Source organism: Rissa tridactyla, chromosome 4 (genome assembly GCF_028500815.1).
Source record: "Rissa tridactyla isolate bRisTri1 chromosome 4, bRisTri1.patW.cur.20221130, whole genome shotgun sequence".
Lineage (NCBI taxonomy): Eukaryota > Metazoa > Chordata > Aves > Charadriiformes > Laridae > Rissa > Rissa tridactyla.
Genome location: NC_071469.1, coordinates 65,047,819 through 65,074,766, shown reverse-complemented (window position 1 = coordinate 65,074,766; position 26,948 = coordinate 65,047,819). Strand labels below are relative to the sequence as shown.

At 48.3% G+C, this 26,948-nt stretch overlaps 1 protein-coding gene across 7 annotated transcripts in view; it reads left to right on the top strand.

Annotated features, from left to right (window-relative positions):
* Positions 1-26,079, top strand: part of SYT16 (synaptotagmin 16) — a 66,794-nt gene extending 40,715 nt beyond the window's left edge. For 5 of the 7 annotated variants that reach the window (XM_054199919.1, XM_054199917.1, XM_054199918.1 and 2 more), the window contains one exon: positions 2,876-5,574. In XM_054199919.1, coding sequence (XP_054055894.1) covers positions 2,876-3,189 — 314 coding nt within the window. In that variant the 3' untranslated portion in view covers positions 3,190-5,574. Of the gene's footprint in view, positions 1-2,875; positions 5,575-25,587; positions 25,705-25,792 lie in introns of those variants that run through there. The other 2 variants (XR_008466159.1, XR_008466158.1) reach the window with 2 other exon arrangements.
* The last annotated feature ends 869 nt before the right edge of the window (positions 26,080-26,948 follow it).

Below are 26,948 nucleotides of genomic sequence, written 5' to 3'. Positions count from 1 at the left end.
TTTCACACCTGAAGTGTAATTTCACACCTTGTGTTGCTCAGTAGATAAGTGCGTAAAATAGCACATCAAACGGGAACAGAAGAGGATAGATATGCTGTAGACAAGAGACGGAGGCTTGTTATTTATTTCCTATCTTCAGCACACTCTGAAATAATACTCACTTGCAGAAACCCAGGCACAGATTATGAAGGGGTTAGGAGGGGACTTTTCAAGCTGAGTGATCTGTTATCGTCACGTGCAGAATGAGGTGAAAACTTAAGCTAGGTCTGTGGACCATTGGGACCACAGAGCACTTCCTGAGACCCCAGTATTAGCGACCACATTAACAGAGGTAAACTAATTAATACAGGAGGCAGCAGGAGTTTTGAGGGTGTGTTTACGGGAACACAGATGTGGACCATCCCTTCCATGTATCTACTAGGCGTTTTTACTCTTTGTATTGACTTAAATAGTGAATAAAATTGACCTTGAGTCCACCAAAAAAGTAAGATGAGAATTTGGAAAAAAGCCTTGAAACGATCATGCGAGATCAAATCATTTCACTGTGTATGCAGGTTTCCCTTCCCTCTTTTTTAGGACCCTTTTCATTTGTTATCTCAAATAATAGGTCATAGAGGCATTCTTCCAAAGGAAAGTGGTGGAGAGGCAAGCGCAGCCAAGGGAAGCCCTGGTAAGACAGCTCCAGCGAAGCTTGGTTGTGAATTGGTTGTGAATTGAGTTGCTGTTGAAAGAGACAGGAGCCATGGTGACAGAGGATGCAGAGAATGTGGAGTTACTGAATGCCTTCTTTGCTCAGAAGAGCCGTCTTTACTGCTCAGGCCATGCCGTCTTTACTGCTCAGGCCAGCCCTCAGGAGTCCCAGACTTTGGAGGTAACAGGGAAAGTCTGGACGAAGGAAGATTTGCCCTTGGTTGAGGAGGATCAAGATAGAGATCAATTAAGTAAACTGGATATCCACAAGTCCATGGGTCCTGATGGGATGCACACGAGAGTGCTGAGGGAGCTGGCGGAAGTCATTGCTGGGCCGCTCTCCATCATCTTTGAAAGGTCCTGGAGAACAGGCAAGGTGCCTGAGGACGGGAGGAAAGCCAATGTCACTCCAGTCTTCAAAAAGGGCAAGAGGGAAGACCCAGGGAACTACAGGCTGGTCAGCCTCACCTCCATCCCTGGAAAGATGATGGAACAGCTCGTTCTGGGTGTCATCTCAAGGCATGTGGAGGAAAAGAAAGCTATTGGAAGTAGTCAGCATGGATTCACCAAGGGGAAATCATGTCTGACTAATCTGATAGCCTTCTATGGTGGCATGACTGGATGGATAGACGAGGGGAGGGCAGTGGATGTTGTCTACCTTGACTTCAGCAAGGCTTTTGACACAGTCTCCCACAGCATCCTCATAGGGAAGCTTAGGAAGTGTGTGTTAGATGAATGGACAGTGGGGTGGACAGAAAACTGGTTGAAAGAGCTTAGAGGGTTGTGATTAGGGGCACAGAGTCTAGTTGGAGGTCAGTGACGAGTGGTGTTCCCCAGGGGTCAGTACTGGGTCCAGTCCTGTTCAATATATTCATCAATGACCTGGATGAGGGGATAGAGTGCACCCTCAGCAAGTTTGCTGATGACACAAAGCTGGGAGGGGTGGCTGACACACCAGAAGGCTGTGCCGCCATACAGAGAGACCTGGACAGGCTGGAGAGCTGGGCAGAGAGGGACCTTATGAAATTCAATAAGGGCAAGTGTAGGGTGCTGCACCTGGGGAGGAATAACCCCATGCACCAGTACAGGTTGGGGGCTGACCTGCTGGAGAGCAGCTGTGTGGAAAGAGACCTGGGAGTCCTGGTGGACAACAGGATGACCATGAGCCAGCAATGTGCCCTTGTGGCCAAAAAGGCCAGTGGCATCCTGGGGTGCATCAAGAAGAGTGTGGCCAGCAGAGATTGAGGGAGGTCATCCTCCCCCTCTACTCTGCCCTGGTGAGGCCTCATCTGGAGCACTGTGTCCAGTTCTGGGCTCCCCGGTTCAAGAAGGACAGGGAAATGCTGGAGAGGGTGCAGCAAAGGGCTACCAAGATGATCAGGGGACTGGAACACCTCTCTTATGAAGAAAGGCTGAGGGACTTGGGTCTTTTTAGTCTGGAAAAAAGAAGACCGAGGGGGGGATCTTACCAGTGCTTATAAATACTTAAAGGGTGGTGTCAGGAGGATGGGGCCAGGCTCTTTTCAGTGGTGCCCGGGGACAGGACAAGAGGTAACAGGCACAAACTTGAGCATAGGAAGTTCCATCTAAACAGTAGGAGGAACTTCTTTCCTTTGAGGGTGGCAGAGCACTGGAACAGGCTGCCCAGAGACGTGGTGGTGTCTCCGTCTCTGGAGACATTCCAAACCCGCCTGGACACATTCCTGTGCAGCCTGCTCTAGGTGACCCTGCTCCGGCAGGGGGGTTGGACTAGATGATCTCCAGAGGTCCCTTCCGACCCCTATCATTCTGTGATTCTGTGAGGGAGAGGAAGGGAAGGTGCAGACACACCGTTTGATGTGGAGAATCCGTAGAGATGCTCATTGTTTCTGTTGGTCTTAGACAGGCTTGTTAGGCTTGAGAACCGTATTTCCTGCTCTTTCCAAGAGAGTGGGGCTGAAACACATATCAGTTTCCTTCCTTTCTTCTCCCCAGCTGAATATGAGGAAAACTAAGAGGTGCTTTCACCTGCTGCTTCTCATCCCATGGATTTTACTAAGGAGAGCAGTCTAGCCCTCCTCTGGTATTCACTGCAGACAGAGCTGCTCCACTTGGAGATTTTTTGGGTGGTTTTTGACTGCTTGGGGCTTTCATATTGAGTCTGTCACCTGTGACACACACATTATTTACTTTTTTTTGGTCCTAGACACCTACGGAAAGCTCTGCCTGCTCAACTCTGTGGGCCAGGAGATGTCTCGCTGCAAGACCTCCATCCGTCAAGGACAACCCAACCCCGTCTACAAGGAAACTTTCATCTTCCAGGTTGCCCTCTTCCAGCTCTCTGATGTCACGCTAATGATCTCCATATACAACAGACGCAGCATGAAGCGCAAAGAGATGATTGGCTGGATTTCTATGGGTCAAAACAGCAGTGGAGAGGAAGAGCAAAGTCATTGGCAGGAAATGAAGGAGTCAAAGGGGACACAGGTCTGCAGGTGGCACACGCTGCTGGAGTCCTAGTGGTTACCATGGCAGCCTGTGGGTCCTGGGACTACGGGCTGTCTTCCCTTGTTCTCAGTCAGCAGAAAACAGCTATCCCATGGCAAGCACCGTGTTCTGACAGGTCACCTACACTTTGACCTGACTTTTCAGTGCCAGCAGTCGTGGGTATTAAAGGTGGGAAGGCCTGGGAAGCAAGTTTAGTTCTTATCTTTCCAGGTCGTCCTGCATTTTCTACATCCAAAATAATTAACCCTGAGGAGAAGCAATGGGAATACCTACAAAATCTTTTCCTTGACCATTGTCTTGCTCATTTTGTCATAGACTTAGTCATTTTGATGCTGTTTTCTTCGGGGGTAAACTCTCTCTTCCCTCCCTCCCCTTATTTATATTAATGAAGTTTGCAAATATTCTTGACACGCAGATAGCTCACAGAAAGGCTAACCTGCATGCAGATCACATCTCTCCCTTCTATTATTGTGTTTCTAAGTCCTAGAAATAAGCATTTGATACCACTGTAGACTGGATGATACATTTTCCAGGCAGCATGGGAAAGCACTCTTGAATTCTCTGTCAACTTTTAAGTGCCTACACATTACTACTGTTCTCCTGTACTAACAACCGATATTAGGACTAAACACTACCAGTATTTTTAATTAGGCGTCCTGTACACTTTTTAGCCTGCATTGCCATAGGTTTGCACGAGAGAGAACTAGAATCAGTTTTATATTGCAATTAATACAATGCATGTTTAAATGCTTACTTGAAGTTCATGGCTTCTGTCATCATGAATACCAAAAAAGAGCAGAACAAGCTGCACATCCACCTTTGTGCCTGAATCACTCTTTTCTGCATCATTGTTTTGCCCATGTGTTACTTTGAATGAACCTTAATTTTAAAAACAGAAAAGCATTTCTGGGAGCATTACACAGGAAGGCTTTAGGCCCATGATTTCTCTGCAATTCAGTTAAGCGCAGCTCAGTTTGCTGAGGGCTCTTCTTCAAATGTGCTATCCCATAATATCTTCTTGGGATCTGAAAGGGGACTGGTTTTGGCACACAGAGCAGTAGAGGATGCCAGACCATGTCACCTCATCTTTGGGGCGAGCTCTCCTGCAGGCAAGGAATAGGATCCAGAGGAGCCCTCTGGCTCTGCTGAACTGATGCCAGAGAAAAGTATTACTCTTCCTGCCTCTAACTGAAAACAATGCAAGGAGCAGGCTTGCTGGATGAGGTGATGACACTTTTATGTAGTTACTTTTCAGACTATATTGTCATTTTCCATTTTATTCTTTTTTCCTGTTTCGGTGAGTTGAAGTCACGGAGCTGATGGGTAGGGGACATGTCTTAGTCTGCTACCTGACTATTGAGAGTTTAGTGGTTGTTAGCTGTTGTGATGCTGTGTGTGGCAGCAGAGGATGTTCATCCTCTAGTGTAGTGATGGTACGTAGGCAGTAAGGTGCTGAGATCTTCAAATACTATCAGCTGCCCAGTGTCCTGTTCTCTGCGCTCTCTAGGAGAAGACTGGCATTTCTCCATTCCTGCAGATGATAGCAAGACACAGGAAATATTTCGCTGAAGAGGTTTGTCTGTAATTAATAACTTCATGTTTTGTTTTTGTCATTTACTGAGACCTGGCACCAAATTCTGCCTCCTACTGCACCACAGCCGTCTCCTTCCCTTCAACGGTGCTTTGCAAATCTAACTAATGCAAATTTTGGCACTGGCTGTTTGACCAAAATTGAGCCTCGGTGCTGGCTTGCATCACCTCCAGGCTAGTCAGAGCCTGCGGGGCAGTGGTGTGATACATGCAGGTTATCACTTGACGTGATACACACACGCTTTGTCTGTCCTCATGAGGCAGACGGAATAATCTGCGCGTAGAAGGACTTCTCGTACGGGTGAGACAAATTATCCTACAGGCCATGGTTTTATATATTCTTATCACTTACCTGTCTGAGCATCATTTTTTCCAGTGAGACTGGTGGGTATCCTATGCAGGAGGGTTGTCCTCCGTTGCCTAAATAAGCTGGTGTAATACCTGCTTTGCACTACTGGGGCTTTGTATCACAAAGCAGGATCTAACCTGAATACAGCTCAGCAAACAAATACATTTTTGACAAACAAATACATTTAATGCTGCTGTATTACCAATGCAAGAGAAAATTAGCATTTAAGTGGTAACCAGAAGAATAGAAATGGGGGGTTTTTTATCAAGTAGTTTTCTTCTGGAAAAAAAAGTAGAGGAAACAGCCCAATTCAAAAGGTGCATTTGATGATTTCAGTTGTTTTCCAGTCTCTGTGTCTTGATTCCTGAACTGCGTAAAATGTATATACAAGTGTTTGTAAGTAATTTTATTATCTGGGATGTGAATGTATAATAAACTAATTGAGATTCTCTTCATAACTTCTTGAACTTGCAAAGTGTTGCTTATGCTTAATGATTAGCTAAGGGAAAAGTATAAGTTGATAATATGTTTCAGCAGTGAACTAGAGATAACCCAGATTTATAATAGCATGATTAAAAAAAAATTCTTGGAAAAGATAATTTTAAAAAGCAATGAAGTAAACTGGTCTTGGACTTCCATGCCATTTTCACATCAAGATCTTTTCTGAAGATACAGCATTAGGGGAATTGAATTCTAATATATAATTTCAGTGTAGAGTATTGGGAGACAGAGGAAAGCAAGTGAAAATAGCTTTTTCACTTACTCTAAGGTAAAACTTTGCTCACAGATGGAAGCAGGTTGCTGCATCCGTGCAACAACGTTTTGGCCTGATGTTTTACCAGAAAAAATTGGAGAGAAGGGAAAAGGGATGAGGCAAGGGAACCCTTGGGTTTTCAGAGCTGCTGCTAAAGCTGTTGGCACATCCCTGCCTTGAGCAATGCATTTGTGAGGTTCATTAAGTTCCTGCTGAAGCAATGGAGGAATTTAGGAATCTTGGGATGAACACAGTGCTGGGGGTGCTCATACTTGCTAGCTGTACTTTGGGGTTTTTGTTGCTTTTGTGGTTTATTTTTCTTTTCAGTATCGACTGTCGATGAAATGAAAGCTTTGCAGCAGCTCCCCTGTATTCCAGAGCTCCTGTAATTCTTCCCATTGACAGACTGAATCAGTCATTGCTAATATTGATAGAGGCTGGGCTTGTGCTCATGGTCTTTCTTATGTAAATACCACTGCCCTTTCAGTCACTGCTTTAACCCCTTGTTTCCTTTGGAAGTGGCTGACGACTAAATTTCCAGAAAATTTTCCATTCCTTGGGAATCTTGACTCGCAGCTGGCTCTCAGTTGGTGGTGGTCAGTAGACTTGGAGCCCTGTGCTCTGCCGGCCTCCATCCACGTGGATGCTGATGTTGATGCCCAATCTCTGCCTTCTGTGGGGCTCTAGGAGGGGAGGACAGTCGTGGGAGGGCCGTGAGGAGTTCCGTGAGCGGGAAGGCAACAGCTGACCTGCTTCTGGGAATGCTTGGGTGCTTGCAAGTCCCAATGCTTGGAGGTTTCCTAATGCACTCGTGTTTTCTAAGATAGTCATCCCCTTTTGCCACCACTATCTGTAATCCCCTTGTAGCTTTTTTGAATTTTCTTCTCTTGGGGGGAAACAAAAAAAGCCTGAAAACCCCCAAAACCATTGTGTGGGAAGGAACTAACTGCGCTGGCATAAACCCAGGATATTATGGGCAAGTGCTCTGGATATGTCTCTCTCTCTCCCAAACAGCGTCATTCAGCTAGTTGCAGTCTGTTCCTTCCTTGGTCTCTCTCCAGCCAGCACGCCCCTGTCCTGCTAGGCTCTGTGCTATTATTTTATTTTCTGTTTTTAATGTGTATCGACAACAGAACAGAATGATCTCATCACGTTTATATTCCCTGTAATAATGCTGCCTTTCAACTGATGCCCACAGGAGTGAGTACCTCTTTTAGCCCACTGAGCTACGGCTGTATCTTACTGAGGTGCTCATTTGTAAAGGCTTTATCTGGACGATCTGCTATGTCATTTGATTTGTTTGGGTTTCCTTTTTACCAGTGTCTTTAATTACCTGGACCCTGCTGTGGCCTCCTCGCTCCTGCCGCTATGGCCTGTCTGCATTTCTCTTGCAGGGTAATGTGGGGTGTGTAGCTCCTGGGGCACACGGACAATACTTGCATTTATTTTTAGTGGCTGCAGATCCTGAGAAGTTATTTGGTGCTTTACGTAGTTGACTGATCTTCAGTCGTGAATGTCTTTAGATGTTCTTGGACGCGCAGAACTAAAGGCTGCCATCTGCTATTGATCGTTTCTCCAGCATAAAGCCTAAGGTAGCAGCTTGGCAGATGAGCGGGCATTTCCTCTGGTGGCAGTTCATTTTCTCCTTCAGTTGAAGCTGGTGATGACCTTGGAGCTAGTGTGCCTGCGGAGCTTTCTTTCCATTCCCCTATTTATCATCATCTTTAATCTGTGTGATCACTGCACTTCGTCTCTCTGACTCTCAGCAGCCTTCTGCCCTTCAGCACAAAAGGTGGACAGAAAGGCTGAGCGAAGAATATGGCCTTCGCTATTGCATTATCCCTGGACTGAAGGGGAGTTGACTCTTGGAGGGGTCATCTTCAAGTTATGATGCTCATTATCAAGACCTTGCTCAAATTCTGTCTCTGCTCTCTAGTCCGCTTATGGAGTTTGAACCTTGTTGGCTGCGCTGTGATAACTTTTAATAATGCAAAGTAGTGACACCCATTCACCTCAATCTGGACGGAGTTAATGACAGAGAACAACCTGTTCTGTATTTGCTTTCTTCTTTTTTTTTTTTGTAAGCATCCTGTTCTGTAAAAGGACAACAGACCCTGAAGGAATTGGTATGCAGGAGCATCCGCTTTCCATTTAAAATGTATGAAGTGTGATGTTTGCATCTATGGTTTGAGGGGAAAAAAAAGCAGCAGGCAGGGTTTGTAGAAGAGCTCACAGTTTGAATGAGGCAGGTTTTTCCTTTCAGCTTGCACTACCCCAGCAAATACATTTCTTACACCCCAGGCAGTGATGCTGGCTCCCAGCTGATCCACTTCCGTGATAAAAGCAGCCAGAAGCTGACAGATCCTAAAGCTTGGAAAGACATCCAGGATAATTCAACATAGCTGGTTTGGGTGTTTATTTGGAATCCGGCGCAGATTTAACAAGCTGTCGTGCAAGAAATGAAAACCCCAAGCAGTGGCCGGGAAGGTGGTGGGGAGGGAAGGCTCTCGGCATACTCATGCTGCTGTGGAGCTGGGAGCTTGCTCACTCTGTACTCCAGGAAGCAGCACAGCCGGGCTGCGGTGCCATTAAGCCTGAGCCGAAACCCGGTTTCTCAACACGGTCCCTTAGCTCTAGATCTGCTGAAGGCATACAGCTTTTTTTCTTCCCCCCCCACCCCCCACCCCCCTTTTTTTTTTTTTTGTTTTCAGTGCAGAGTGGCTTCTGCCTTCCTACAGCTTACACTGTAGGCCTTAAGAAACAAATGTGTAAATATTTTGTCTCTCACGGCAGCCCAAGGTCATCTTTCTGGAACAGCAAACAGGCACAGAATCCAAAGAAGATCAGTCTGTCATGTGAGTAAGGTTAGCATCTGCACTTACAAATGACAAAGGCTATTAATCCTCATGCTGTAATCCCCAAGCTGTTTGCCAGCTGGCAGCAGGAAGATGTTCCCGCTCAACCCACACAGCTATTCATGTTTTTTCACCTTTATGAAGCAGATATAGGTCAATACTTCAGCCTGGATAAAGAACTTGGTAGATACCATTCATCTCTTCTAGCATTACAATCTCTTCTCCACACAAGCCATCTGTACCAATGAGGGTGTAAGAGGAGAGCTGCGGGCTGGGCTCTCCCTGTGCTGCTGCTCCCCCAAAATAGAAGGCTGAAGGTGAGATTTTTTTCCCCCCTTCTGCTCCTGAGCTTCTCATGGGAGGATAAATTTTGAGATCTCGCTGCAGAGCTGAAGAGCCTGAACAAAGCTCTGTCACCAGACAGGTCTTTACACACAGAGCAGGGAAAACTCTATGCTTGTCTTGAGGCATTTTCAATCCTAATTTGGGAACCTGCACGGGATTTGGGTATTGCCCCTCACAAGGACTTAAAACTTGAATCCTACGAAGTAGGGTGGCAGAGCGCTGGAACAGGCTGCCCAGAGAGGTGGTGGAGTCTCCGTCTCTGGAGACATTCAAACCCCGCCTGGACGCGTTCCTGTGCAACCTGCTGTGGGTGACCCTGCTCTGGCAGGGGTTGGACTAGATGATCTCCAGAGGTCCCTGCCAACCCTATGATTCTGTGAGTCTACCACTGAGGAAGGAAATATTCTTACCGTGCGTGTCAGCGATGCAGGTGGGATTTGGTAGTCTGTGTGGTCTTGCATAACGAAAAACTGTACAGGCACCATGTTGCATCCAATGAGTATTAGGCAGCAGAGGCTGGAAAAAGTCGGAAGAAACACAAAAACCAGATAGGAGCTATGAAGCTCCATTCAGACCTGTTAGTTGCTCATCTCTTTAGAAAATTGGAAAGCAGATTGTTGGGATTTACTTAACAGAAGTGGTTTAACAGAAATCGCAGCTCCTGAGGCAGCTGCAGGTGCGAGGAAGTGAGGACATCACCTCCTGGCTCTTGAGTGTCCTCCTGGTTGTACTGGGTCACCATCAAATAGATACCAAATACTCTGGAGGTGCCTATTCCCTGTAACATCATACCCAGTGTGGGCTCATCTCATCGAGTGACGAGAGAGGAAAAGCTGATCTTGGCCATGGGCAAAGAACAAGAAATATTCAGGATTCAGACAAAAGCCAAATTCTTTCCTGAGTCCCACGATCATTAATTAATCTTGACCTCCAGGGAAGGCATTTTATTGTGCCAAATACTTCCCTCTCCCTTACTTTCTGAGACTTAGGAGAACATTGCAAATCAAATTTCTCTCCTCGTTAGCAGCTGGGAAAAATCATATAATTTTGCCAGCTTTCCTCATCCCTGTTGTGTCTTGTTAGCACCTTCCAGGTGCTTTTCCTTCATCTCCATCATCGCATCTCCCATCCTCTCATTAGAGATCTGCTCTAAGGTCTGTGCCTGGTAGCAATATTTTATGTTCACGGTGCTCAGGATAAAACCTGTCCTCCGATCTCTTGCTGTCACTATGTGGCACCTCAAGCACAAGTTTTCCAATTAAACCAGAATCACATCTCTCTTGTAGTTGTCTGCTGGCACTGCTGTGGTTTTTGTCTTGCTGGGCTGTATTCTCAGCTGTAGCTTCATTGACTTTTTCCCAGCAGAGTGTTTTATTTGTCAAGAAGAGTAAATGAAGTGATCATTTGGTAGATTTAGCATTTAAATACTGCGTGGCAATTACGTGTGTGTATATGAAAATGGTTTTTGTGGTAGAGTGGGCCCAGGCATTTGCATGAAGCACATCTCAATGTGTCTTTGACTGTTGATTTAAATATACTGTATATAATGAGTTATTTTTAGTATGTATTGGCTTCTTTCTATGTCGGAATGATGTTTCTGGCAGGTGCAGGTTTTTCTTGTCTCGGCTGCTGCGCTCACAGCTGGACAGTGGCTGCAGTGCGTGTGTGTGGATGCAGGATGCGGTGGCTGAGGCGTGTGTGTGCCCGTGTATCTCCTCTTTCCTCCACGTGTCCTGGGATGTGGCAGTCCTTCCCCTCCACCGCCTTTGCGGGTGGACGTCCGTCGCTGCTGGGATGCATTGCTGCAGGACAGCGTTGTAAGCCCACTTACTGCGTCTCCCTCCCGGCACGTAGTAGAACAATCTACCTTTAAGGGTTTTTTCTATCATTGCTGTTGTGTCCTCAGCACAGACCGTGGGCAGGTGACGAGCTGGTTGGTATTCTGAGTAATTCAGCCCTGTGGCTGAGGGTGCATCAAGAGTAGTAGAGATCTCAGCTCTCCTTTCCTAGCCTGAGATGTACAAACACAAAATTTATCTATAAATCAATCACTTTAAATAACGGCAATGCAGACAAATTAATAAAAATACCAGGTCCTTAACTTCTGTTGGTGCAAAAGCAAGTCTTCTAGAGCTTGAATTTGAATTATTTTTATGATAACTACATCTATAAAAGAATTGTTCATACTATGAAGGTTATAAGGAACAAATTCATAAACCCTTTTCACTTTTGTAAAGTTCAAAGATTTGCACTGAAAACTGTACCTTCAATCTACTTAATAAATGGCTGGTATTGACTGGTGGGGCCACTGGAATGGTATAAGCATCATTTCGCTTGCCGTGTGTGTGACTGAAAGAGATAGCTGAAGTGCAAAACTGTGATAAAAAAAAATGAAAAATACGATGAAAAGATGTTTGGATATTCAACAGGAAGAGTGGTATGGGTTTATTCTTAGCTTTTCGTGTACTTGACAATGAAACATTTTTATTCTACTTAAGTGCTAACGTGCATGATCATACAATATATTGCCTCTCGCTAATTATATGCCGCGTTAGGAATACTAATGTCTAGATGATATCTGACTGGGGGAAAAAAAAAAAAAGGCATTAAACCCAGCTTCTGCAGAATTCTGGGCTGAAATTATCCACACACACATACAACCATCCACACCTTAGAAACAGTCTTATTTTGTTATGGTGAACGCTGTTGTTACAGGTTTTTATCAATAAAATAGAAACAGATGGCTCATGTAGACATGCAAAACTGGCGTATCTTCCTTTTTGTTCGTATTGTGGCAGAATGGAGTGAATATGCATCTAGGAGAGGTGGACGTGCTTTGTTCAGAAAAAAGATGCAGGTGTACAGTGCATAATACATAATGGGGAGGGCTGGGAAATATCCCCCGCCTTGGTCCCCCTGTCTGTCCGCACGGACGGAAGGGCCCTGTGGTAGCAGGTGGAGGCTGCTGGGGGCTCCGGGGGATTGAAGAGGTTCCCGTGTCCCACCGTGTCTCTGCCTCCTCCCTCAGTGTATACCGCCTTTCAGTCAGCTCTGTGTGGAGAAGGAAAAGTGCTAGCTATGTGTTTGGTGTCTGATGTTCCCCCCGTCTCTCACCAGGCCCTGGCAGGAGTTGGGGAGCAGCCTCTTGCGCCCAACTCTCTGGTGGTCCCTCAGCCATCATGTCTCCTATGTGCCCATGGATGAGTCAGTACCCGTGCCAGGGCACGTGGGGGTCGATGTTCCCCATGTTGGCCCCTGTGTGTAGATACCAGCTTCGTTGACATCCTAACCATGTGTATGGGACACTGAAGGATGCCCCTGTAGCCATTGGGGTGGCCATGGGGCGGACGTGTCTTGCTTTGGAGACAGAGGTAAGAGCTCAAGCATTGGGCTGGAGAGCTGAAATTGGGCTGATGATTGATAGGAGGCCAGGCACATCACCGCAGTGGTGAGGGGTACGTCTTTTTCTGGTGGCCACATATAAGCACCTGCCTTTTCACAAACACCAGTTTGTGTGTGTGGTATACTTCTGCCAGGTTGCAGCTGTAATCCATGCCTACGTTAAGGCAGAGAAAGAAGCTCAAAAAATTTCCTAATTGGTGATTTTGAACTGGGGATGGTTTGTTCCTCTCAGAATAGCAGTGCCATCTTTGAGGAAGACATGAGAAACCACGATTTCTCAATCCCTGCTGGCATCCGCAGGGCTGGCTTTCCAGGACCAGCCCAGAAATAGAATTTCTTTTTCTGGCAACAGTTGGTAGCTTCAGTCTCTGGAAGCCTCAGCAACGGTGGCAGGTACAAGACGCTTCTGAGTACATGGAAAGCCCAGCCCAGAGCTCCTCATCTGAAAGATGGTGCGGAACTGGGGTACGCTGAGAGCCTCAGAGAGGCACAAGGCAGTTCAGGAAAAAATCACCCTACTTGGTGTAAATCGGTGGTGAAATACGTGTTTTGCTAAGGACTAACTTTTCTGGGATGGCCAGGCTCAGCTGAGAGGGAAGGGGGTGGGAAAGCGCTGGTGAAGTTTTACATTTTTGGAGACCTCGGCATCAGGGAAGGCTGCAGAGGGGAGGCTGGGGGTTTGCTCTGGGCTGCAGTCAGCTGGCAGGTCCTCTGGGCACAGAGGGGGATCTGCAGAACCAGACACCATCTGTGAGTTGCTCTGGGGTTTGGGAGCTCAGGTGGGCGCTGCTGCCGATGTGGTGGCACAGCCTGGGTTGGTACTGGCCTGATAATTCCTAATACCATTTCACCCCATGCATTTTTCTGAAAACCACTTAAAATTCACCCTGCCCATCTCCCGGCCTTAGTTCCCCCCCCAGCCCACCCTATTTCTCCCATGTAAACCCAACTCCGAGGGGTACTGGCAATTACTCTAAAAGACTTGGGGACGCCACACTTGCTTTGCTGTTCCCGCAGCCTCATGATGTCCTCGTGGGGATGTCCTCAGCTGCCGCATGGTGACAGAGGAGCTGGTGGTAATGTCACAGTGGGTGGCGTTTTCTCAGACTGCTCACCAGCCCAGGGCAAACCGAGGTGGGGTTTGATTCATTCCTCCAGGCAGACTTGCCTGTGTCCCCGTGCAAGCTCGGCACACGCTACAGTGAAGCTGCTGGCATGGAGCTCGGGGGATGGGCCATGTATCTTGGTGCCGAGATTTAGGCAGTTTGGCTTAAATGACTGGTCTGAGGCCACCCATGAAGTTGGTGGTAAAATACTCAGGATTTCTACGGGCTTGGGGTACAACACCACTGTGGAAATATGATGGTGAGCCTGGCAATCCACTTGTTGCTGCTCTTGCTGGGATGCCTACGGTACAGCACGAGCACGTATTGACCTTGCTGGTCTCCCCTGGGGCTCTTGGTTGTGTTTTGTTTTATTGTTCTGATTATCCTGTTCTTCCTCTAGCTGCATTTTAATTTCTTGCTCAGAGCGGCTTCATTCCTTGGCGAAGCACCAAGTATTGTTTTGACAAGACATCCCTGATGTCATCCTAATTTTGACCGGTTGGAAAAGTCACATTTTTAATGTCAGGAAACTAAGTTTTGAATTTCAACGAAAGAGTGATATCATTTTTCATGAGAGGGTGAAAGCGTTCCCACTTCTCCATCAGCTCAGTCGAGGCTGAAGAAGCTGAGCTGTCTGCCATCTGTCTCCTCGCCAGTCTCTCCCCCACCATCATAATATTTGAACAGGTTGGCCAGTTTCAATCACAGTTGAAAGAAGGGTAACTGTCTCAAAGACAATTATCCTTCCACAAATTTTGTCACCTGGCAGAGGATCATTTACAGAGAAGCAGAAAGAAGTAGGTTTGATGGCCAAGGGTCAGTCGGCTGGTCCACCATGACGGTGTGCAGCTCCAGACCAGCTACAGTGTACAGCTGTCTCTTGTGCTATCTCTGGCTGAGCTGGATGTAACCAGGGGGATGTGCTGGAATTTGGTTGTTGGTGGTTGAAGATGGAGGGGATAAAGAGCACAAATGTGTAGGAAAACAGGCTTCGTTAGTTCTGCTCTTCCCCACCTTGTCCCTGAAGTTTTTTGAAGGTTTTTTAAATGTAAAAATGTAAAAAAAATTAACAAATTTTAAAATGCTGACAAATCTTCTACGATCAATGGGAAGACAGAGCAGAAAAAACAGAGTTCTAGTACAGGAAAAACAGAAGGAGAAAGAACCGGGCTTTTAGGATGAAATGCAAAGGCGGCATTTTAGACGCAGGGCGGATTAGTCTCCCAAGTCATCTGGTCCCTCTGAGGCTGGCCAACCCTTGGGAGGCATGAGCAGGGTCCAGAAACTGGAGCTACTCGCCTCACGTTGCTGCGACATGCCAATGGCTGGGAAAGCCTTTGAGGGTCTTTTTCCGTCGGAGGCAGCTGAGTGGGCCGGGCCAGGGATAAAAATCGGTCCAGGATGTAATGCCTCGCCTCTCAAACTGCTCAGCGTTTCAGGTACAAATGCTAAACATTTCAGGTATGTTTTATCTTTTCAAAATCCCTTCTGCATGCTGTGTTTAGAAATACAGCCTGTGTAGGTATATGCTGCCTGGGAGGGCTGGTGCTTTCATACACACCCAGCTTTTGAATGTTTGGTGCTTAAATTCAAAAGGACATGTTAATTTAATCCATTTTTCTTTAACAGTTGGCTTGAGGAGATGTAACTGCTTTGAAATGAAGGAACTGATTTTTTCTAATTCTGTGAGGCAGTTAAAGTAAAGTAAATGCTGAAGTTCTGGTGGTTTATATTCCGAATTGCTCTAAACCATGTAAAAACATATAGCACTGACTATACTAGATAATCTTGCGTTCAAAAGACTAAAAAAACAAAGTCCCCCCCCCAAAGCTACTCTTATATTGTCTGTCCAGGTTTTATCTTATGCAGGACACATTTGAAGTCTTATCTTTTCAAATACTATCACCATCAATAGAGACGTTGGTCCAAGTTCACAATTCTGTTTAATTTCCGTTGCATTAAAACATGGTGCGCTTCAGCTGGGCAGCGATTCCTGGCCGGGCATCCCTGGCAGAGGGGAAAACTCCTCTTCATGCGGGGAGGGGAGGTGATCTTTTGTATTCCCACGGCAAGAGAAAGGGGATGGGATAGGGTAGGTGGGATGGGATGGGGCATCTGCTATTCACCTTGATGGAGGTCCCTTTCAACCAGCAGAGCAACGCTGGTTTGTACTGGCAGGGGATCTGTTTCCCTGCGCACTCTGCCCCCTCGGAAAGGAGACAAAGAAAAGCAGCTAGACTTCGGATTGCAGAAGAAATTGCTCCAGGCTGATCAGGGATTGGGAATGCTTCTTGGAGCCAGCTGGGGAAAGATTAGCCGACCTTTCGGCTGTAAATTATTGCCAGCTAATAAGTCCTGCTTGTGTGCTGACAGGAGAGGAAAAGAAGTGTCTTTGCAGCAGAAATTGTGTTGAATGTTAAAAAAAAATACAATCAATTTCAGGAAGACTGGAGTAACTAAGCCTGTCGTTCATTCAGCTCTTAGATGCAGAGTAGGTGCTTCTGCGTCTTCCTTTTCTATCTCTGCTTACAGAAGTGATATTACTGAATTAATTATGACATCTTTGTGAAGAGCTGAAGAATCGTTCAAGTCTTCTATTCAGCAGCAGAGAAATGTCAGATTCATCTCACAGTAAATTTAAAATTACACCAACCTGAACTATCGCTACTGGCAGCATAATAATAAGGCGAGTAATCAAAATCAATTAAATTCCAGTGCCTTCCTATTGTCCTAGAAAATTCAAATTTGAAATTAGTTTGAGTTCGTTTGACTTCTTAATAAAAGAAGCAGAGCTTCAGAGATAATTTGAAATAAGTATATGGCCATGACTGATCGTTTCTCAAACTGCAAAGACCAGAGGAGCTGTGTGCGTGCACGTGCGTGTCAGTGCATGCTGAGTACCAAATACAACCAGGTACTCAAAGTCCCTGGAGTGACTGGTTTGAGGCTGCTGTGTTGATGTACGTTAGCTGGGACTCGGGCCTGCCAAGACTCGGTTTCTTAAAATTTAGGTGGTGTTGATCAGGTGAATGCCAAATGAAGTGTGCCTCCATTCCCGCTGTGTAAGAGGGAGGAGAACTAAGCCTGATGCATGCTGCTCTGTAGGACTTCGATGGAGATCCTGGAGCAACCAGAGGGAGGGGAGCGCTGTGTGTCCTACCAGCAGTGACATGCCCAGATATGATGTGTGGGGCATCAATCTTCCAGATCACTAGAGAACAGAGGATTGCCCAGGAGCTTCAGATGCTGCCAAAATGAGCCTGTCCCCACTGGCTGAGCCTTTGAGTCACCTTCAGTAGTAGGATGGGGCATGGGCTGGAGTGAACGACCGCTTAGACAGGGGTGGCCATGGCACGAGCATGAGGGTCTCAGGAGCAGTGGTGGTATCTGTGGTAGTTGTGTTGTGTGGACGTAGACACAGCTGGGAAGCAGAGAAGAAAATCTCTTGTCTAAGGCGTTTTCCTCTTGGAGGAAGGTGCTGAGCAGAGCCCACGCAGGATGCTTGGGCTGATCTAAGCCAGTGTTGCGGTGGTAACATCAGTGCAGCCATTGGCACCAATCTGGCTTGACAGAAAAGCTCATCTCCTACGGCCCCTTTCACCAAGTCTGGGAGTGGCACAGTTCTTCTAGGGAAGAGTCCTACACATAACTGGCTGGAGAAACTAATTTAAAAAAATTATTTTTTTTTTTTTTATATCTCCTATCTGCCAGTATCCACTTACAGAGTTAGGATCTTTGAAAAAGGGATTCCCCCTCTTTGTGCACACTGTCTTATGCAGGTAAGGTTTTCCTTACTCCTGAGTCTTGCTGGCTGGGCCCTTGGTAGGGAGGGTAGGCTGGGTCTGATGTTCACCCTATTGTCATAAGGAGTGTGCTCAGCAATAAAATCCCTGTCTGGCTGAGATGCTGGAGCTGCTCTATCTCACAGTGACCTGCTCTTTTGTTTGGGAGAAGAGAAGGTTGGGGTTGCTTTACTGTGTGACTTCTATTCCTGCAGCAATCCCAATTTCTGCCCGTGGGTATTTCAGAGCGCTGTAGTGCCTCTTTGGGGTCCACGGTGTATATGCCACAGCCAGAGAGACCCAGGGTACCGTGTTGGGGCATCCCAAAGGCTGAGGGAAAAGCCAGTGTGCCAAGATGTGGTGGTGGACATGGGGGAAAGAGGGAGCAATGGAAGTTGGGAGGGAAGAGTGTCCCAGAGAGAGAGTAGAAGAGCTCAGCTCTCAGCGCTTACTGCCAGCAGTCCCAGATTGGACTCACCGCTCCCGCCGCTCCCTCCAGCCTTTCCAAACACCGGGTTATGCTTCTCCCTGTCTTGCCCCGAAGCGGGCAGAGCTCTCGCCCTCTCCCCGTGCTGCAGCGGGCACCCGACGCCCCCTGTGGCTGCCGCTCCGCTCCGTCCATCCTTCAGCCTGCCCGGGTGGGGGGTTTTATGCCCCCTCTCCCGCCGCCCCCGCCCCGAGGCTCAGAGCAGGGCTTCCCCCTCTGAGCTCGGGCGTTTCACATCCCCGTCCCCTGCCGCCGTGCCCCCGGCGGCTCCTCACCGCCTTTCCGGCTCGGGGTCTGCTCCATCCTCCGGCTCACCGGGCAGCCCGGCCCCCCGCCCGCCCCGTCCCGCCGCGGAGCATCCCGCTGGCGGGACCTCCCCTTCCCTCCCTCCCTCCCTCCCTCCCCGCGGCCTCGAGCCGCGCCGGTGATGGGGAGAGCGTCACCGTCTCCTAGCAACGCTCCTAGCAACGCTCCTAGCAACCGGGCAACATCTGCTCCCGCTGGACCAATCCGCGCCGGGAACATGTGGGAACCCACCTCCGCGGGCTGCGGCCGGGAGGTGATACGCTCCTCAGCGGCTGCAGGGACCCGCAGGAGCTGCCACCACCACCTCCATCGCCACCACCTCCTCCAGGAGCAGCAGGCGGCTCCGGGCAGCGAGGGAAGGACGGGGAGCAGCCCTCCCTCTGGAGCCGGGGCTCGCCGGGTGAGTGCCGTTGAGCTGGCGGTGGCCGGGGACAGCGAGCTGTGGGGTCGCCTGTGGCAGCGAGCCTGCGTGGGGCTTCTGGCTGGCATCCTTGCTGGTGGCATCTGCCCAAGGGGCTTTAGCAGGTGGTTGTTGGCGCGGAGTAAGTTTTGTATTTGTTTGTGAGCTCTCGGCTTCGCTGCATCGTGGAAGAGGGCAAAGAGCTGAGAGGGAGGCACCCACTCGTCCTGCAGTGCTACGGGCTGTGGGCAGAGGTGCCTGCCGCTCTGCCGGACTCTAGCATGCTCTATGAAAGGTCATTTTAACCAGAGTCGTCTTTTAACAGTCAAAGCTGAAGTCTGAAAAGTAACCATAGCTACTCTTTCATTGCCCGTTAGCGAAGTATCATCCTCTGGGATGAGACAACTATCTAAATATAGATGTCTTATAGCTGCGAGACATGAATACACACACATACAGGCTCTCTGTTTCTTTCTCTCTTGCAGGGGTTAGACCTGTTTGTTTTCATTCACGTACATAAAAAGTGTGAGTGTCTCTGCAAACACAGGCAAAAGTGCAGAGTTTGGGTATGCACATGCATATCTGTGATCGTTTTTCCCCTGGACTGGGAAATATTCTTACTACAGGGTGCTAAATGCTCCCTCCAGAAGGCAAGACATCAGCTGGGTATTGCTGCATCTACCTGCAGCCTAGAAACCGTACCATATGTAAGGCAAACACTGAAACATGCACGCTGCAATAATTATGTTAAATAAAAATGGTAATCTGACTTTCCCCAGACCTGTATTACTCTGCAGGCAGTGTGGGTGTGTATGTGCGCGTGCGATAGGAAATTAATGCTACTACTCAAAATAATGGTGTGGTTTTAATAGTACTCCTTTAGCTTTCCTCTGAGGCTGACAAGAATTAACGGAGAAAATAATGTGCCATCTTAAAAGGTGGTATTCAGGGCAGTAATCATGTTCTAGCTCACGAAACTTCCGGATATTGAGAGGAGCAAGCTGTATTTTTGCAACATTTGCTCCGAGAGGATTACAGCTGTACCACTGAGAGACTGAAAGGATTTTTCTTAATGTTTTACTTTCCTGATGTTTGAAAGGGAGTCCAAGGAGCAAGGTCAAAGTTAGGGAATTGGATGTGACATCAGAACTCTTGTTTTTCGTGTTATTGCACCCCGTGGGGCTGCTGAAAGAGCACTCTCCTGCAGTCCAGCTACTTGCTGCGTGTGTCCTGACTTTGTCACCTGAGCCATGTGTGGTTCTCCTTGATCCAGCATGGCAGGTAACCGTTCAGCAGTGCTGTGCTGCCAGAAATGCTCGCTGAGCCCATGCGGGGAGGAAATCTTACCAGAACTGCTGAGATTATCCCAGAAAGACCCTTGGCAGATTGACTCCACATCCTCAGGTCACTAACAAGTTCGCAGACTTCAGCTGGTTGGGCTTGTCTTCAGAGCGAGGGGAATTACTTAGATTAGTGTTGAAAGGGGGTGAAGCTGGAAATACGATTTTATTCTGTTGATAAAAGTAGTGGGACTACAAGGAGTGAGACAGGAATAGTCACTCAGTCCTTAAGTCTCGTGTGTTTATGCGCTCATGAGAGCTATTCAGATGCTTGTGCCTTGCACACACGTGTGCCCAGGGAGAATCCGCAATTAGGGAGATCTGCAAAGCAATTAGCAAACTAAAAGAAAGGCAGTTTTAAAGCGCAAAGCCAGCAGGTCCAGCCAGCAGACAACGGTACGGTTGTGGGTCTCACCTTTCTGCGGGTCAGTTAAAGGGGGCTCGCTCTGCCTGTGTGAGGAATAAGACCCGATACTCCGGAAAGACTGCAATCGATTGGCAGTCCGTGTGGAATCCTGGACCTGGCATGTGTTTTCAATCCACATGTTCACCTGCCTGTGGTCTGGTAGCTTTGCGTTATCAACTGGGAATGCCATAGTGGGACCAGCTGCTTTCCCTGCCCCTGAAGAAGGGAAATGCAGCAGCATCGCAGGTGAGATCAGAGGAGGGTTTCAGCTGAGCACTCCCTAATTGCGAGTGCTGCCAAGGTTAGAAATGGGAGAATTTATCACTGCAGTTTGACAGCAGTCACAAGGACGTGATGATATTTCCTGCCATGCCGAAGTCACATCTCCTGCTGGTAGTAAGTGCCAATTTCTGTGTGCTCAGAAGCCTCAGGTTTTCTATTTGTGCATGCAAGAGCTGCTCAGACATGGTTTCCGTCTCAGCCAGCTTTAGCTTGCATATTGATTCTCTTCCCTTACGCTGTGATAGGAAACCCTGCAGGGCACCGGCACATTTTACTCACCCCCTTCTGCGCGCAGTGTCGGCGGGTCTGGCTTGGCCAGCGAGCCTCCGTGCTCCCCCCTGCAGACATCTGCATCAACAAGCCGATACTACCTGCTCGTACAACCCCTTTCACTGCAGCACCGAGCAGGCAGGGATGAATTTTCTTCCCGAGGAAAGGTAGGAGGGGTGGAGGCACAGGCAGGTGTGGGAACGCTCCCAAGGTCTCACATGCGAGCTCTGGGGCAGAGCTGCTGTGCAGACCCGGGGCTTGCAGGTCCCTTTCCATTGCCTGACATGGAAAAGCACAAGCTTTGGGTTTTTTTTCCTGGATGTTCAATCATTTGTTAAGCCCCATCTTGCCTCCTGGCTGGGCTAGCTTGCAGCCCTGGGGAAATCACCCGGCACTAATTTGTGCCAAAGAGGGGCTCCTGTCGCTGGGGTAATGCGGAAATTCAGGGGCCGGATAAAGAGAATTTCTTGCAATTTGCAGTTCAAGTGCGAAGTTGCCGTGTTATAAATGTATTTCCAATCCAATTTAGATAAGATAACCTTCTGTCCAAACATGCCTAATAACTCTGCGGGTACCATACCACAGAGTGCCGTAATTATTCCTGGAGAAATAAATAGGAACAGGCACATTTTGCTCTTTTGAAAGTACAATTAAAGCCCTCGTGAAGCTGCATTTGAGAGATCCAGGCTTGAGACAGAGGCATCTATTCCCTCACTGCCGCGTGTGGGATTTATGCTTCAAACTCCCATTAGCGTTAATGGCAGCTACAGCCGCCGTGCTCCGATGTGCCGTGCATTTAGAGCAGGCACGCACCGGCGGGGTGTAAACACTGGCCGGCGTGAGCAGACAGCCCCTGCCCAGTGGCTCCCGAGCCCTGGCAGCGCTGCCCGCTGTTGCAAATTTTACCGAGTCCTTGGTGAGTAGCAGAGGGCTCACAGCTGAACGCTGCCGGGATGCTGAATGCACTTTTCTGAGGTTCATCCAGGCTGGAAGGACAAAGCTCACGCTCAGGACTCAGCGCTACGCTGGTTAGTCCCCGTGGGGAAATTTGGCCCTGTGCCTTGTGGTGTAGGGCTGAAAAAATGTAATGTGATTAAGATGTATCTGTCTCTGAGCTTGACTGAGGCGGAGGCAGTGACTCATACCACCTTGCTGTAACTGTCAAAACACTTGGCTCGCGAGAATAGCCTTCTACACAAAAAGCACTGATTCAATATGTTTATATTTAAACAAAACACTAAGGGTCTGATTCACTGCGGCATTACTACAGCCTTGTGTGCCTGTAACCCTGGCCAAGCAGCTTTTTGGCACGCACAGAGCCACTCTGCTCCGACTTTCAAGCTAAGTATTAGAGAAAGGCTTGGTCCTTGCAAGCCTCCTGCAAGGAGACTTGCCCCTCGTAGGCTTGAGTGTCGGCACCGGTGTCAAGGACGCAGTGCAGGTCATGCTCTCGTTCCCCTGCACCTGCAGACAGATGTGTGGACATCACCAGCAGCCGCAAAAGATGACAGTGACAACAAAGTGGGTGGTGGTGGGATGGCAGCTACACAGAGCACGAGAGCAGACCTTTAGCTTCTGTGGAGCAGCCCTGAGATGGGACTCGCTTGCCTTCAGTTCACTTTTTTGTCCTGTTACTGCAGGTGTGCATTTGAGCCTCCTGTGACGACTCGTGGGAGCTGCTGGGCTGGGGAAATGGGGGCAGATTTGGAATTGCTGGAATATGCTAACAGCCAGTGTGATGTTGAGCAGCTTGTGGCTGCTTCGCTCTTAGAGCGTAGACTTCCACTTACAAGTGAGAACACCTTTAAAACCAACCTTGCAGCCTGGCAGTGCTCTTGGTGTTCATTTTCTGGTTGTTTCCCTTCCTTGCTACTAAAGCAAGTTATGGAGGTTGTTATAACTGTGCCGCTTTGTCTGATCCTGTGAGGGCTTTAGGAATTTTAAATACAGCCAACAACCTTGCATCCAAGGGTATGCCCCAGGCTGGCGCTGAACAGCACCCCAGAAAAGGGGTGCCAGTTGGATGCTTGACGAACCCACTGCTAGGATGGTTGTATGTGTTCCTCTCCAAAATACAATTCTTTCCGTCTGCTTCTGCCAGCCAGCGTCAGAGCCTGGCCCACAGCATGTGCTAAAATGCAGCCCATCCTTCCTCTCTGTCTCCTGCTCTCCCTCACTCTCTCTCAGGCCCAGGGTGCCAGCACTCCCATGGCTCCTTGCCTTGCCCTCGGCTCCCTGACGTTTGCTGGTGTCTCCAGGACCACTTGTGCTCAAGGGATGCCGAATGTCCCACTGTCACCCTCTGTCTCCAGGGCAGGGAGAAGGAGTCCTGTGGCCAGCAGCAGCAAAGGAGGGTTTTGCACGGAGCCAGCGGAGCTGCAGGACTGAGCAGCGATGCTCTGCATGCTGGGGTTGTCTGTTCTTCCCCGGCACTTGGGCTAATTTTCTGCTTACGCTGCACACAGGCAGTGCTAGGTTTGTGCTACCAGCCTTTTCACTGAAAACCCCTAGGGAGCAAGTTTTAGCATTCAAGAGGCTTGGCTTGAAGGGAAAGGATGGGCCCATGGTTGGCTCTTCAACCTGTATGCTGGGTTTGGCTCCTTTCCCATCCCTGACAGCCTGGGTGGCTGTGGGAATGTCACTTTGTCTTTCCGTACCTTTCTCTTCCTCAGAGTAGTGTGAGGAAAACTGTAATGTTCTCCCACCCCACGGCACTGGGAGGATAAATGCGCTTCCACTGAGATAACACAACAGAGGTGTTTTAATCTAGGAGAACCGGGGGGTTAGCCTAGGAGAACCTAATATCAGAGTAATTGAATGTCCAGGATATCCAGGCTCTGGTGTAATTCAAATACTAAGATAAAACCTGCTAACAGAGGAGGCTGCTGCATATGAATTTAAACCAGTGTTTACAGCTCTTCAGTGCTAATAGAGCTGTGAAGAGCACAGCCGTACCCTTGCCCTCGAGAGACGAGGTTGGTGCAGGGAGGATCTCTGGTGTGTGCAGCCATCCAGGTTGTCTGAAATGTAGCGTTGCCCCACTGCAAGAGCAATGGTCCCTCTCTGAGCCCTCCTGGGGAAATGCTGCTGTTGCGTGTGATCCGTGTCGGGCTGGGTCCCAGAGCAGCGCTGGCCATCTTGGCTCCAAACGAGGCATTAATCTACCAGTCAACAGTTTTCTGCCCAGATTTGTAACATCTTTTGTGGGAAATCTCCATCCTCACAGACTCGAAACTCAGGCAGAAAACACAAGAAGACTCTCGTATGACCAGATTTTCTCTTCAGCCCCTTCCTGGTTTTTTTTTTTTTTTGATGTAGGAAGGAAGGTAGAGCACATTACTCCTTCCTGCCAGTGAAGGAGACATGCCACCAGCCCCTGCCATAGTTGCGTGGGTATCTTTTCACTCCCACCTGCAACTAAGACTCAAGGAGGCCCCCATGCCCTGTGGCAGGATCCTTCCAGTGACATAAGGTCTGTGTTTTCACCTATGCAATACTTTTTCACTTTTCTACTGTGGCAGAGAAGCAGTCCAGAACCAAGTCCTTTATTTCCCCAGTAAAAAAAAAAGTTTCAAATGTCCCCATAAGGAGATCTCAATTTGGGGAAGACAATGTATCCCATAGGACTTGACTTAAGAGTTATTCTGAAAAGTGACTCTGGATGCTTTCTTTCCCTGGACTGCCTTTAAAAGTCAGCGTCATAAGTTTTAAAAAAAATAGTTAATCTAAAAGCAAACAACTGAAATTTCTTTCAAAAGAGAGGGTTTGGGAAGTGATGATGCCACCTGCAAATGCACATGCCTCTTTGTATTGTCTAGTGAATAGGAAAACAAAACGCAGTCCAGGCTCTCATGGGGACCCCGTGTTCACCAGCCTGAATACCACCAAAATGACAGATCTCATTAAGATGCTGAATTAGCACCATGTCACCTTTCCATAGAGATGAGCGAACTCAGAGCAGCCAGCCGGGCCCAGCCGTGGGTGTGCAGAGAGCCCTGCAGGGCTCTGCTCCGAGGGAGCAGACTTCCACTGGGCTCTTGTCACAGGACAAAAGCCCAATAGTCCCTTCTCTTAGCCCAAAGGCTGAGCGTCTGTCCTGTGTGCTGTGAAAAAATGAAGCAACCCAGAGATAAAACCAGCTCCATCACCCTCCCACCCAGCTGGGGCTCTCCTGCTTCCCTGGGTCGACACTACCATCTAGTGAATACGCTCTGTATTGGGTTTCCAGGGAAGCCGCGGAGCTCTGCGCGTGGTGTGTAGAAATTATAACCCATCCCCTGTCCCACGTGCAGCTCAGTGTGGTGCAGGGACCCCTGTTCTGCAGACGGGTGGCCCCATCCTGGTCCCTCCTGCAGCACATGGAGACCTTCCCGGCTTGGGCATCTCTCTGGCCTTGCTCTGCGAGGCTGTGGTTGGCCGGGGGCACCCTGCTTGGTTTGTAGGACCTGGAAACCCTGCCGGGCAGTGGCAGCATGTGTCCAGCGCTGTGGTTGTCAATCCAGAGCAGGGCCTCCTGTGCCGTCAGGGCAGTGCCTTGGAAATGCCTTCACATTTGCCAACCTCCCAGATTTTTCTCCCGTGGGGTGAGGGCTGCAGAGAGTGAGTTGAGGCTGAATGTTGTCCTGGCTGCGTCCCACCTCTGCGCCCCCCCTTCCCCTACGCACCCCAGACCGCGACGTTACAGCCAGCGTGGCAGCAAGCGTTACCGAGCCTCTTTTTCTTCTTGTTTTATGCAGAGCTGATCTGATCGGGGCCTACCAAAGACATTAACGACGTCGAAAGTAGCCTACTTTAAGAGAAAATATGCAGAAGAAGAACATTTACATCAAGATTACCATGAGTATTGTCCAAAAGTGAGTAGTGCTCTCATTCCAGACCCCATCCTCCCCCGGTTTCGTTCCTCGATGCTAAAGACCCATTTGCTTCCTCTTTACTCCCCAGCACCTGATACTACCTGAGGACCGGACTTGTATTCTAAAACTTTCTCTCCAGAAACTCCGATTCCTGGACGACCCAGAAGCCTATCTCCGTAGGTCTGTATTAATTAACAATCTGTTGAGGAAGATTCACCTAGAGACAGAGAGGGAGAGCTATGAATACTTTAAGGAAGCTCCCTGCTATAGGACTGCTTACTCTGACGCACGAAAACGGCTGAAGTTTATGGTACAGGAGTGCTGTTCCCAGTCACTCTATTATGAAGAGCTGCATTCGTATCGCATCGTGCCTTACTCTGCAGAGAACGCCGTTTACGGAATGGGCTACACGAGCAGCCACTTGGAGCAAAATTCTCAATTGCTTATTTATAAAATGAATTAAAGTAACTGTTAGACCCACTGATGTTTGTTTCTGAATGCTTGAACTGCTTATTGAGATGTTAAGATGAGGCACTAATTGCAGATACACTTGTGCTCGAAGGCGGATGCGTTCAGAGCTGAGTGGAAGGTACTTTGAATAATGCTCTGCAGTCCCCGCTGTTAACCCCCTGATTATGAAGTACCTTGACGCGCAGACAGAGCTGGTGCAATACGGAGGTCCTTATGCGCAGAGACTGTGTGCAATGTGTTTTGTAGAAACAAAGCTGCATTTAAGTTATCTGTGTGTAGATACAGACGTTCAAAATCACTTTGCAGTTAAATTATGCCATCCCTGGTGGAAGGGGAGCCCCTAAAGCAGCGGAGTAGTCTAACAGTGAGGAGTAAAATGCAAGTTATTTACTGGAAAAGTACAGATAGAAAGTTTATTTGACAAATGCTTTGATCATGAAGAAGTCAGTGCCAAAGGAAACAGCCTTTTGCTTAGGATTTTCAGAGTCTTAACTCGCTCGCTACTTACGAGACACTCCATACTGAGATTTGCAAGGGTTTGGTGTTGGTTTTTTTTTTTAAATTAAAATAATTGCATTCACCTTTTACTTATATTATCTCTTAGCCGGTATCTACTTTGCTATTTTAATACAAACCAGAATGACTCACGGGAAAGATTGTTTCTTCAGTCAGTGTTTCCTTGACTTCATTTGATTCGTTCCCTGGCTGTTGCCCTGATACTTCTTTGCATGCTAATTTGCTGTTTGGCCAGAGGTTCACATTGGTGCTAGGGA